Raw genomic sequence first — 14,116 nt, forward strand, 5'->3', positions numbered from 1 at the left:
GCCGCCTGGCGCTGCGAACCCCGTCACCTTCCATCGCGGCCACCACGCTGCCCTCTGGTCAGCCATGGTCTGCAGCCTTTCTGGGACCCCTCCGGCCCAAAGGAGGCATCACTCACATCGGCTTGCGACACCAGGGCCCAGCTGTTGGTGAGTGAGCGCGCTGCTGCTCTTACCCAGGCAAGTGGGGCTTCTCGAACCCCGTGTCACGCGCCGCCTTCACCTCCACCAAGGCTGCGCTGCGCCGAGTGGCTCCAGCCAGCCAGCCCTGGCCCAAGAGCGGGACTTTCCGCTCCCCCGGAAGATCGCCCTCAGCAGGGATACAGGGCTATGGAGGACACAGTGGACACCTTCCAAAGTTTGTGGAGACTCTTCTGCCACGCCAAACATTTCACCATCCGCTGCGATGCCGACTGGGGCGCAGAGGCCCCTCCGGGATGTGGACCAGGCAGTGCCTTTGCTGGGCACCTGTAGTGCTGACCATCCCACGTGCAGACCCCCACTTCGTGTTCCTCCTCCTCCACGTTCCACATCCAAAGTTCTCTCACCATTTCTAAGCAGGAGAAATCAAAAGAAACTGAAATCAGAAAGAGAGAGAGAGAGAGAGAAAGCCACGAGTGTATGGAAAGCATAAAACGTCCTAAAGCCAATAACAAATTTTTCTTTCTTTTAAACATTCTGCACTTCTCCAATGATGAATGATTTATTTTTTTTACCACTGGCAGTTCGTAATTATTAACTTCTCTGGCATTAATGAATAGGAATTGAATCACATGTGGGAGTATAATTTTTATTATATGAAGCTTTTCATATTTTTAAAAATAATTGTCCGATTTTTCTCCATAGATTAACGATTAATGGGAAATTTTCAACATTGCTGTTGATGTCTCTTGAGATAATTAGATGTGAATAATCTTTTATAAGCAGAATTTCCTGCGTGGAATTTCTCATCTTTCGGTGCTCCATAAATAACCATGTCCCAAGAGAACTGTGAATTTGGGAACTGCAAGAACTGAGTCCCGACTTGTCCAGCCTGGAAGCTTTTGGGTGATCACTCTTGCAGGTGACTTCACCCTCTTCTGTTGAAGGGCCAGTGAGAGCCTGGGGGTTTCAACACGCAAGAGACTTACCATTTTAGAGTTAGTGTTAACAGTGAGGAAAAGGCCTCCTTTTTTGGTATTGTCCATATGTAATAAAATTGTCCATATATAATAAAATAGTTACCAAAACAAAGCAAAGTGTGAGAGGTGACTACTGAGAGGACCCTTTCTATCTTTGCTGGATTCCCAGAGATTTCTGGGTTTCTTTTGGAGTTGAAATAGTATTTCAATATTCAACTAATATTGAAATAGTATTTCAATATTCAACTAATATTGAAATAGTATTTCAATATTCAACTAATATTGAAATAGTATTTCAGTAATAATTCTGAGCTCTTGACACCCATAATATGAGTTGCAGCTAGTGACTAGAGTTGCAGGTTATTAAACTGATCACTGGTGGTGGAGCCTGTTCGTCCTGCTCACTTCTTAAACAGTCAGCTTGGTCAGCGGTTAGTGCTTCCCTGCCAGAAATAAGCAGTTAGGAATCAAGTAAAGGAGTCAGCTAAAAGCATCATTACTAAGTAGTGAGGTCACAACTAGATGGTTGTTGATCTCATTTTCTTTCTGCTGCTTATTTTGAGGCTTTATACTGTATTTTGATGTAACACAGAATGTATACTGTGAAGGACAAATAGTCTGTTAGTTTCTTGGAGCTATACTCCATTATTGGAGCAGGGGACAACAACTTGAAGGACATTATTACTTAGACAGTTTAATCTGCCTTTGGCTAGAATGAACTTCAAGTTCTGAGGGCTGGGTTCAGTTGTTATGCAAATTTAGATTGTTGCAGTAAAATATACAAAGAGCTGCGCTCCTTTGCCAGGGGAGATGTGCTCTTATTTTTTGAATTTCCAGCTTTTCTGCCCTGCTTTTTCCCCATCTTTGGGGTTTTATCTGCCTTTGGTCTTTGATGATGGTGATGTACTGATAGGGTTTTGGTGTAGGTGTCCCTCCTGTTTGATAGTTTTCCTTCTAACAGTCAGGACCCTCAGCTGTAGGTCTGTTGGAGATTGCTTGAGGTCCACTCCAGACCCTGTTTGCCTGGGTATCAGCAGCAGAGGCTGCAGAAGATAGAATATTGCTGAACAGCGAGTGTACCTGTCTGATTCTTGCTTTGGAAGCTTCCTCTCAGGGGTGTACTCCACCGTGTGAGGTGTGGGGTGTCAGTCTGTCCCTAGTGGGGGATGTCTCCCAGTTAGGCTACTCAGGGGTCAGGGACCCACTTGAGCAGGGAGTCTGTCCCTTCTCAGATCTCAACCTCCGTGTTGGGAGATCCACTGCTCTCTTCAAAGCTGTCAGACAGAGTCGTATGCATCTACAGAGGTTTCTGAGACTGCTTTTGTTGTTGTTTAGGTGTGCCCTGTCCCCAGAGGTGGAGTCTACAGAGACAGGCAGGTTCATATGTAACAAACCTGCACGTTATGCACATGTACCCTAGAACTTAAAGTATAATAATAAAAATAAATAAATAAAATTTAAAAAAAAGAGTAATGGACAGTAGATAGGCTCTTGCTCAGGCCTGTGGTAAAAAAAAAAAAAAAAAAAAAATGTACAAAGAAAGGATAGGACTCTTAAGATGAAATAAGAATTTAACCATATTTGAACCCTGGGGGTGTTTGGACTTACACAAATACTAATGTACATAAGTTCTTACAACTTTGAGTAAATATCAGGAATGTAATAGCTAATAGGTTTAGGTTTTATGGGTGCTGGATATGTTCATTATTTTTATTTTGGTGATGGATTGGCAAGTACATATAAAAAATAACACACAGCTGGGCGCGGTGGCTCACGCCTGGAATCCCAGCACTTTGGGAGGCCGAGGCAGGTGGATCACGAGGTCAGAAGAGCGAGACCATGGTGAAACCCCATCTCTACTAAAAAAAAAAAAAAAAATTAGCCGGGCGCAGTGGCAGGCACCTGTAGTCCCAGTTACTCGGGAGGCTGAGGCAGGAGAATGGCATTAACCTGGGAGACAGAGCTTGCAGTGAGCCGAGATTATGCCACTGCACTCCAGCCTGGGTGACAGAGCGAGACTCGGTCTCAAAACAACCAAACAAACAACACACACACAGTATTTTTGTTTCATTCTTATAAAACCACAATTATTTACTAATGGGATGTGTGTGCCTGTTGGGCACACAGCACAACTTTTCAAATCTTAAAATTGGACTGGATCTCAACCACTGGACCTTATTTCCTATTCCACAGTGACTTTAGCACAATACTTTCTTTTATCGTGGTAATTAACACCACCCACCTTAAAGGTAAAGAAATGTACTTCTAACTAACTACTTTTGAAACTATGAACTGCCTCAGGCTAGTAGTTCTTAAGGTCTCTAGCAAATGTTGCTTTGTCTCCCTCAAAAATATACAGCCTGGGCAACATAGCAAAACCCTGTCTCTACTAAAAATACAAAAATTAGCCAGGCATGGTGGTGCATGCCTGTAGTTCCAGCTACTCAGGAAGGCAGAGGTTGCAGTGAGCCTAGACCTCACCACTGCCTCCCGGGTTAGCACCCATAAAAGTTGCTCCTTGCCCTCTTATAATCCCAAACTTTCTGTACCTTCCTACTTTACTACTCTTTCTGGCAATCACCAATCTGTCATTATAAAATAGTTTGCCTTGTCTAGACATTTACATAAATGAAGTGTAGCATGGACCCTTTTTTGGAGGGATCTGGCATCTTTCACACAGCATAATTATTTTGAGATTCTGCTATATTACAGGCATCAATAGGTCATAAATTTTATTACTGAGTGGTATTCTATAGTGCAGAGAGGTCACAGCTTATATATCCATTTGCCTGCTGATGGGTTTTTGCATTGCTTCCAGTTTTGGACTTATACAAATACATTTGCAATGAACATTCACGTACATAAGTTCTTATAACTTTGAGTAAATATTAGGAATGTAATAGCTAATAGGTTTAGGTTTAATTTTAAGAGACTGTCACAATATTTGTCAAAATGGTTGTACCATTTTATATTTTTATCAGAAGTATATGAGAATTCCACACTCCTGCCAACATTTTGTATGGGCCTTCTTTTAAAATTTTAGATATTTTCATGTTTACAATAGTATTTTATTATGGGTCCATAATGTCTAATAGTATTTAGTATCTCCTTATGAACTTACATGCCATCTGTATATATTTGGTAAAATGTATGTTCACATTTTTTTTCTTCTTCCTTTTCTTGGCTTATTTTCTCTTTATTAAATTTTAATAGTTTTTTAATACACTCTGGATTCAAATCCCTTATTAGATATGAGATTTGCAAGTATTTTCTCCCTGTCTGAGTTTTCTGTTTTGTTCTCGTAACACTGTCTTTCAAATAGCAGATGCTCTTAATTTTGATGGGGTCCGTTTTATTAATTGTTCTTGTGCATTATGCTTTTGGGCCTTTATCTAAGAAATTTTTAATTGAATATTACAAATATTTTTTCTGTATTTTCATCTAAAAGTTAATAGGTTCTAATACTTTATTTTGTGTTTAAGTCAATGATCCTATAAGTGACAGGGCTTTAACCCAAGTCACTGTCATGCATAGCTGGACCCAGGGGCTTATATAAAACCATCAAGAAATGTTCTCCTTCTTTCTCTTGACAGTTTTCTTTGTGTTTTAGCTTCATTTTCTCCTTCTGAAGATGACTTTCTTCTCTCTCTGCAGCAAGACACAGTGCTACAAATAACCCACTTTACTTTGTCCTTGCACACCACAGTGGTAGAAAAAGCAAGAGTCCTTCCTGATGATTCCAGAAGAAAAGCACTGAATCAGTTGCTATGGTCCATGGGTAGAGTCTCTGGCCAGAGCTGGGCATCATGCTCACCTCTAGGGCTGGGGCTGGTAGGTTGGGTCAGGCCCAGCTGGTGCTCACTGAAATAGTCCTCAAAGAAAAGAGGGGCTCAAGAGGAGAGCTGCTGAACACCCCACCAAAAAATGACCACTGCGTACATACCTACAATTCCCTGCCATTTTATAAGCAACTGTTTGGGTGGGAAATGACTATAAATTCAGTTGTCATTAACTTTCCTTTCTAGTGTCGGTAGAATGAGCCATGCATTTCACATGTTGTGGGTTATGTCCATGATAGTCATTTCTGTATATTAGGTATCAATTTAGAGTATCATCTAGAGAAATATACTATTTTGTGATGTTATCCTTCAATTAATATTTTTAGGATAAAGAATTACAGGATGAAAGAAAAGTCTAGGATAGAAATAAAAGAATACAGAAAATGGGAGCATGGATATCCTGCAGAAAATGGCCAAACAGATAAAGTATTGTGAGAGGTATTGAATTACATAATTGATATCACACAGACCTCCAGGAAATTACAACTACTGGCGTAAGAACAAACTATCCGAATAGTCTTTGCTAATACTGAGTCTTTTCTGCTTGCAAAAGAAGTAAGAATGGTAAGAAATTTGGACATTGTTCGGATAGGCCTCAATGTGTTTCTTCATTTACCTGTTGATGGGGTTTGGGGGTATTAATGATGTTAATAAATAATAATGGGCGTGTTAGGTAATCATCGATTTCTCCATTTGGTCTGAAGAAAATTTTGCCCACATTCTTTGTCAAGGGATTCACTTTTTAATGTCATGTTTGATTCTATGGCTTACTAAATGTGTAGTTGCCTGTTTATGGATTCTGAAGAATTTTATAAAATGTATTTTCCAAACACTTTGAAAGCTTAGAACTTCTCCAAGGAAGAAGTTCTTTAGTGCTTTAGTGCTGCCCTGACAAATATGGTAGCCACAGCCTTGTGAATATGCAGCACTTGAAATGTGGCTGGGCTGGACTGAGATGTGCTGTCAGCAGAAAACACACACCAGATTTTGAAGACTTAGTAGGAAATAAAATTAAACATATCTAGTTAATAACTTTTATATTGGTTAGACATTGAAATCATATTTAGTATATATTTTACATATAAATATATATATTCATGTATATGTATAATTAATATCTTCATATGAAATACTTATCAATTACAATTGGAAGAATGGTGACTTTGTGGTGGAGAAAACTGGCACAAATTTGATCGTGTGCCTCCTGCTGTGATGTCCTAGGTAGATCACAGCATTGTTTCTGTGGTTTTCTTGTGAAAGATACATGACCTAAGTCTGGATGTGGAAAAACATCAGATGGAAAAAGGTGAACACATCCTTCAGAAGGAAACACTTCTGCTCTTTAAAACTCTTAAGGTTGTGAAAAATAGGACAAAACAGAGGAAGTGTTTGAAGATGAAGGAGCTTAAGAGACATGACAATTAATGCAATGGGAAATCCTGGATTGGATCCTGGATTACAAACTTCAAAAAAAAATGTATTTAGGGCACAAGTGAGAAAATTTGGATGACATTACAGCATCTGTCAATTGGACAGTAGTGCTTCGTGAATGCTGATATCCTGATATGGATGATTATATTCTGGTTATGAGAACCTCGTGTTAGTATCCTTGAGTAGGAGAGGCTACCAATAAAAGGGCCATATGATGGCTGGTCTGTAGATACCAATCAGCTGCTTTTCCCAGCTTCCTCAGCGTTTGCCCAGTGGGTTCATGGACAATGTGTCGATGGTAGCAGAAGATGCTACCTGTTTCCAATAACATGAACTTCCCTGCACCAGTGCTGCCTGCTCTGCCTGCTGCCCAGATGGGTGACTTAACTGCTGACAGTCAGCAATGCTGAGACCCTGGAAAGAGGAACTACCTTGCCTAGACCGGAGAGATGTCTGGTAACATTGTAATAACATTCTTTCCCTTCCTTCATGGAAGTGGTAAAGAATTGCCCTGACTGGAATAGATGCATATCGGAATATGGACTCCCCTTCACATGCTTCTCATAGCATCAAATTATTTATATTTGCTTAGTTCTTATTCTCTGCTATCATACAATTACTACCGATGATGGAGCTTATTTTACAAAAAAAGAAGTGATGCAATGGGCTTCAACCTGTTTTTATTGGTCTTGTGATATCTCATGACAACCTACATCACCCACAGGAACATGACCTCACAAGAATCAGTTACTTCACCAACTGTGAGACCCTGAGGTGCGGGGTTTCTATCCTACAAGATGTGTTAGGTGCCCTGACCCGAGAGCCCTCATAGCCAAAATGCATGGTTCCATGTAGCAAGGGTCATTGTGATGGTGATGATGATGATGGTGAGGATGGGGATGGTGAAGGTGGAGGTGGTGATAATGAAGTGATAGTTACGTTGAGGATGATGATGGTGATGATGGTGAGAATGGTAAAGGTGAACATGGTGATGGTGAGAATGGTGCTGTTGGTGATTGTGATGGTGATAAGGATGGTGATGGGGAAGGTGGTGGTGATAATAGTGATAGTTATGGTGAGGATGATGGTGAAGATGATGATGATGGTGAGAATGGTGAGGGTGAGAATGGTGGTGATGATGATGATGATAGTGATGGTAATGATAATGATGATGATTATGAGGATGGGGAGGGTGACAATAATTATAGTGAGGATGGTGATGGTGAAGGTGGTGATAATGATGGTGTTATGGTGAAGATGCTGGTGTTGATGATGGTGAGAATGGTGAGGGTAAGAATGGTGATGGTGATGATGATAGTGATGGTAATGATGATGATGATGATGATGAGGATGGGGAGGGTGACAATAATTATTGTGGTGAGGATGGTGATGGTGAAGGTGGTGATAATGACGGTGATGGTTATGGTGAAGATGCTGGTGTTGATGATGGTGAGAATGGCGAGGGTGAGAATGGTGATGCTGATGATAGTGGTGGTGATTGTAAGGATGGTGATGGTGATCATGATGATGATGATAATGGTGCTGACTGGGCCATGAGGTAATGGGGGCAGAAAAGTGGCAGTTTCTAGGAAGTATAGAGCCAGTTGGGAAGTGCAAGGCAACCTTAGTGGGGGTGGAAGATGTCGGGTCCCTACCTCATTTCTAGACATCTGGGGGAAGCTCACCCCTCACAGTAGTTCCAGGAACCCCTCCGTCCAGCTTTCCCTTCTCACCATCGGCATGGAACTTTTTGGGTGCAGAGAAGAGTCTTCTCTTTACTGCATTCTGTGGGAAGGGAAAATGGGGAGTGCTATTTATGAACCCAGTATAATACAATAGGGTCTCATCTAATATTTATTGGAAGAATTTTCAGCTGAGGAGAGTAGGTCTCACAGAAGTCAGGTAACTTTATCTTCAGTAGCATCCAGTTGTGATTTATTGAGCAGTTACTATGTGCCAGGCAACATGCTGCATTGTTCCTTATATGTTATCTCATGAAATCCTTACAGCAATGCAAGGAGACAGGCATAACTACCCCATTAAAAAAATTGTGGTAAAATAAACATAACATAAAATATACTGTCTAACTATGTTTAAGTGTACATTTCAGTGGCATTAAGTACATTTGTCTAACTATGTTTAAGTGTACATTTCAGTGGCATTAAGTACATTCACAATGTTGTGCAACCTATTTCCAGAATGCTTTTCATCTTGCAAAACTACAACCCTGTAATTCATTTAAAAACAACTCCTCATTCACCACCCTCCCCAGGACCTGGTATCCCCGATTCTCCTGTCTGTCTCTGAGGATTTGACTACTCCAGGTGCCTTGGAAAAGTGGAATAATACAGCATTTGTCTTTTTTTGTCTGACTTATTTTGCTCAGCCTAATGTCCTCAAGGTTCCTTCTTGACGCAGCAGGTGTCAGAATCTCCTTCTTTTTCAAGGCTGAACGATATTCCACTCTATGCATAGACAGCATTTTGTTGATCGTCTATCCATCCATGGACACTTGCGTTGCTTCCACCTTTTGGTTATTGTGAATGATGCTGCTCTGAACATGGTTGTGCAAGTATCTCTTCCAGGTTAGCCCCATTATACAGAGGAGCATAGATTCTGGGAGGACGGATGACCTACCCGGGGCCCTTGGTGAGGTCCTAGTGGAGGGTCTCCCAGATCCCAAAGGTAGAGCTCCTCTCCTTACCCCACTGCCTTCCTCAGGACCTGCCTCCTGGTCCACCACACAGTGCCCAGTCCCTGCTACTAGACTTGCTAAGGCCTCTTGATCCCTGAAAATTCAGGGACAGGAACTGGAGGGCACAACCACAGTCACCCACTTCTCTGTTCCCTACTGGAGATTCTGTGCCAAACAGTACATGACAATGACCTGCTTTCCACTCTTTCACCAGATGTGGATGAGGCGCCTACTGCATGCCAGGCGCCTACTGCATGCCAGGCATGTGTGGGCACTGGACAAACACCCCTGGGAAATGAGAAGATGTGAGCTCCTTAAGGCCGGGGGCATCCCTTTCACTTGCTGCTATCCTGTGACGGACAGAGGGGAACCCTGAAGGATTGCAGAAGTGCACGATCGACCTAGCTCAGATGATGACATCACAGTAGCCCTGTTTATTATCACCTACCATATGCCAGGCATTGTATGAAGTACTTTGCACACATTACCTGCCGTAAAGCTCAGAGACAACTGTTATACCTCCCACTTTACAGGGGAGAAAACTGATGACCAGAGAGGTAAACCAGGCTTTCCCAGGCCTTGCAGCCAGTCTCTGGGATGTGGATCCAGGCGGTCTGACTCAGTGATCCCCTCATCCTCTTGGTTTTCGACCTGCAGCCCTCTGGCCTGTCCCCAGGGCCCTGCACCCTTGGCCACCCCCAAGATGACCTGGACATGGGTTCAAGCAAAGGCAGCAACTCCAGTGCATCTCCATTTGATAGGGAGGTACCTCAGGCCCTCCCTAAACAGAGAAGCCCTGGGCTGCAGTAGGTGCAGGTGTTGGCTGAACCACAATGCACTCATTTTGGAGGATGCACCCTAGGACGGGCAGCAGCAGGAGGTCTCCCTGCCCAACAACTGGTAGTGGTGCCTGAGAACAGAGGAGGAGAAGGAGGCTTTGGACACAGGTGTGGAGAAGCCCAAGGAAGAAGAGGAAGACTTGGACTATGGGCTACTGGATGGCCTCAAGGACCCCCTCCCAGAAAAGGAACTTTGGGCCTTATACCCAGGGCTGAGCTGAAAGTGCTCCCTATTTTCTAGCCTGGAACTGCTGCAAAGCTCAGTGTGACATCACAGGACCTCAGTTCCCTATTTGCAAAATGGGATTATATGGGGGTTCCAATGAGACACTGGACCCGAGTGCAGTTTGAGAATTGTAAAGAAATGTACAGTGAGGGGATAATTATCACTTATCCCCTCACTGTATAAATGGACCATTGCTCTTCCAATAGGTAGTGTTCTTTAGCAAAAATCTGAAGGTAAAATATGATTTGTTGAGGAGGTTTGCAGCAGTTGAGGCCCTCAAGAGTCTTTTTTGTCTCCCTTCAAAGCTGGTTTCTGACAAGGACGTTCTTGCTGCTACCCATGGGCCCCTCATCCTTTGTGCACGTTTCTCAGGGTTCTTATTTCTATTGCATCTTGTGGTTCCCCTGGTGGATGGCATGCTCCATCTTCACTCAGAGCTAACTGCATCTCCTCCAGGACCATGTCCCTTATTCCGCACCCACCGCTTCCTCACCAGGATTCAAAACCTTCTGTGACTGACCTCTGCTGATCTCCCTACTTTATCCCTCTTATTCTTTCTCCTCCTCCAATTCCATGCCTGTGCCGCTCAATCCTGTGGCTCACACTCTCACCCAAGCTGTTCTCCTCCATCAGGATGTCCTTGGCTCCCTTGTCTGCTGGGCAAATTTGTGTTCATCCTTCCAAGCCCTGCACAGATGTCTTCCTCTGAGCGCTCTTCCTGAGGTCACAGCCTCCTGGAACAAGGTAGTCCTTGCTTCTCTGCTGCCTCTGGGTTTTGTGCCTTTATCACTTTGCTGTGGCTGCCCGCCTCCTGCTGAAGGGAGGCACTTTGGCTTTACTCACCTCAGTATCTCCTGGGTCCAGCTGGGTCTCTGGCCTGGCCCAGAATTGGTGGTCATCGAGGGTATGCAGAACTCATAAGGACCTAGGAATGTTTTGCAAATAATACCATCCTCCCACACTTCTCCAATGTTTACTTTCTAAGCTCTTTTACTCTTTGACATTCAAATTTCTAAATGGCCTGTATGTATTTACAAAGTCTGGGAAAATGCCTTCAGGGGACATACACACACCCCACCGGCAGAATATATTTGCATTGACTAGGATTATGGATGAAATTCAGCTTCCTGGCAAATATATCATTTGGCATTGGCTGAGCACCTGCTAAGTACCAGATACTATCTCTAGAATGAGACATGAACTACTGACTCAGTCCTTGACCACAAAGAGCTCAGAATCTAGTGAGCTTGATTTCTTGTAAGAGACAGTTCAGAGCAGAAGCTCAGGCAGGAGAAGAGAAGTAAAATGGACACACCAGAGGCAGTGACAGCCACAGAGCTGTCTGGGGATACTGAGTGCAGCAACAAATAGCTGCTTTGGCAGCCCATGAAGGTATCACGGTTTCCTATTACAGCATCTCAGTGATGATTTTGTTATGCTGATCTCTGCAAAGCCCCTCTGTGTAGCAGTCCAGGATGGTGGCAGCCACGCTGTGGAGAAAAGGGCAGTGACCAGGACTACAAGCTCACAGCTGGCACCCTGGTCCACCTGAGAATGGGAGCCCTTCACATGTTCTCTGCCTCTGTGTTCAGGCTGGGAGTCGTGGACAGGAAAGGAGATGCCCCCCTTGCTGGGTCAAAATGACACATCCCGGGAGCACACTGTCTCTTCCTTCTGTGTCATTGCTGCCTCTGCAGTGCATGGTGGAACCAGACACATCCTCTCTGCTGGTGGACACAAGGACAGGCCTTCCTGCTCATGGCCTGAGTCTTCAGATGAGGGGAGGAGTAGCACACTCCTGTGCTCTGCTGACCAAGGCAGGGATGCCTGTCACCCCATCAGAATGAGAGCCAGACCAATGGCTAAAATAAAATAGTTTACAACATTCAAAGGGATCACCTTCATTCATCTACAAATACTTTTCCGTTTAATTTCTTTTCTTTTTTTGAGATGGAGTCTCCCTCTGTCACCTAGGCTAGAGTGCAGTGGCATGATCTTGACTCACTGCAACCTCTGCTTCCTGGGTTCAAGTGATTCTCCTGCCTCAGCCTCCCCAGTAGCTGGGACTACAGGTGCCCACCACCACATCTGGCTAATTTTTTTATTTTTAGTAGAGAGAAGGTTTCACCATATTAGCCAGGCCAGTCTCAAACTCCTGACCTTGTGATCCACCCGCCTTGGCATTCCAAAGTGCTGGGATTACAGGTCTAAGCCACCGCGCCTAGCCCAAATTTTTTTCTATAAAACCACCTATCCCACTAAGGGTAGGCTAAATGATGCATCATGCCCTGCTGGTAACATGGGCCCTATCTGAAAGGGAGTGCCTGCCACCGTGGTACAGTGCTGTGCAGTGCCTGTGTGGTGCTGAATCTCAGGAGCAAACCCCGTCCTCTGAACCACAACTACAGGCACCTTAGACATAAGCAAGGACCTCTGGTGGCCAGGCCTGCCAGCAAGGAGATGCCAATCCTGTCCTGGGGGTCTGCAGGGAGGTCAGGCCAGTGGAGAGGTGCTGAGACCCATGTGTGGTCTCTCCTACTCCTGCCCATGTTGTGCAATGGGGGTGACCACACACCCGATCTGCCTGGGAGGGTCCTGGTGTGCCCACTGCCTCACTGAGTTCCGAGTGGTGCTGCCTCTCATATCTCACTGGTATCACATTTGAAGGGCAATTTATGTCTGCCCCTTCCCCACCCTGTGGACCTCAGTTTCATCATGTGCAAGTGGGGGTTGATATGCTTACATTGTTAGGCGGTGGTGGTGTTAATGGGCTCCATCTGTCAATGCCCTGCATCCAGCGACCACCTGGAGCACACCTGCAGTTCACAAGCTGGGCTTCCTGCTGCAGTGAGAGGAGCAAGCACTGCCTGGAGCCAGGAAGCATCTCTGAAGGAGGTGTTGGAAAAGACTTGTTCCAGAATTTGGGCTTGTACTGGGGGCTTGGGGGAAGTTTGAAGGAAGCCTTTGCTCCAGATTGGATGCTGTCAGAGGCTGGGTGGATTCTACCATCCCGCATTTTCCTCAGTCTTAGAAGGAAGGAAGACAAGACCAAAGCTAACACTGCAATTGACAAAGACGTAGTGGTTATGACATAGACACAGGGGAGGGCAGTGGCACGGTAACACCCACCCCCAGGCAGCCCCTGAAGCTGCCGGGTTCTGCTCTCCGCGACTACGACCCCCGGTGAGAGAGCAGCCCACGGGCACACACGCAAACCTCTCCTTTTTTGAAGAGACTCACTGGCACACAATTCATACAGGCCTGTGGCTGGGATCCTTCGCTGCTTCCCCGGCCGTCTGCCCGCAGTTTCTTCCTCCCGGACGACCCTCCACCAATCCTGGCCTTCAGAGACCATCCTGTTGATGCCCTGGCCAGGAGTGGTCTTAGCCCCGACTCTGACTAATCCCTCTAATCCCAGGTACTCTGGAGGTGGAGGCAAGAGAATCACTTGAAACCGGGTGGCAGAGTTTGCAGTGAGCTGAGATCCTGCCACTGCACTCCAGACTGGGTGACAGTGAGACTACGACTATTAAAAAAAAAAAAAGAAAGAAAAAAAAAAAAGAAAAATGATGGCAGAGCGGCGGCTGCAGGGGCTGGGGCGGCAGCGGGTGAAATGAAGATTGGGAGGGGGACCTCGTCGACCCTCGGCGAAACCTGGCCTGAGGGTGGGATCCCGTGCTACCTCCCGGTCCATCCGCCTGAGGTTTCTTCCTGGTGGTCAGACCTTCTGAGAATCCCGGCCTCCGGAGACCATCCTGTTAACGCCCTGGCCAGGACTGCTCTCAGCCCCATCTCTGACGCCCTATCACACAGGGATCCTACTTCACCAAGTCTCAGGGACCCATCTGGGTAACTGTGGCAATCACTGCCACCGTGGTTGAGACCAAAGCCGAGGCTCGGGCCTCGCGCATGCGCACTGGCGCGGCCGAACTCCCCTCTAGCTCCCAAGAGGCAAGTTGCAGACCCTT

At 45.2% G+C, this 14,116-nt stretch overlaps 1 protein-coding gene across 1 annotated transcript; it reads right to left on the reverse strand.

The window, feature by feature from the left end:
• Positions 1-308: 308 nt before the first annotated feature.
• LOC103247490 (protein FAM182A-like) lies at positions 309-12,942 on the reverse strand. Its single transcript, XM_037995485.2, has 3 exons — positions 12,892-12,942; positions 8,074-8,173; positions 309-574 (listed from the first exon to the last, which is right to left on the reverse strand). The coding sequence occupies exons 1-3, from the start codon at positions 12,940-12,942 to the stop codon at positions 309-311; spliced, it is 417 nt and encodes a 138-aa protein (XP_037851413.1).
• Positions 12,943-14,116: the final 1,174 nt, after the last annotated feature.

Source organism: Chlorocebus sabaeus, chromosome 6 (assembly GCF_047675955.1).
Source record: "Chlorocebus sabaeus isolate Y175 chromosome 6, mChlSab1.0.hap1, whole genome shotgun sequence".
In the NCBI taxonomy this organism is placed as follows: domain Eukaryota; kingdom Metazoa; phylum Chordata; class Mammalia; order Primates; family Cercopithecidae; genus Chlorocebus; species Chlorocebus sabaeus.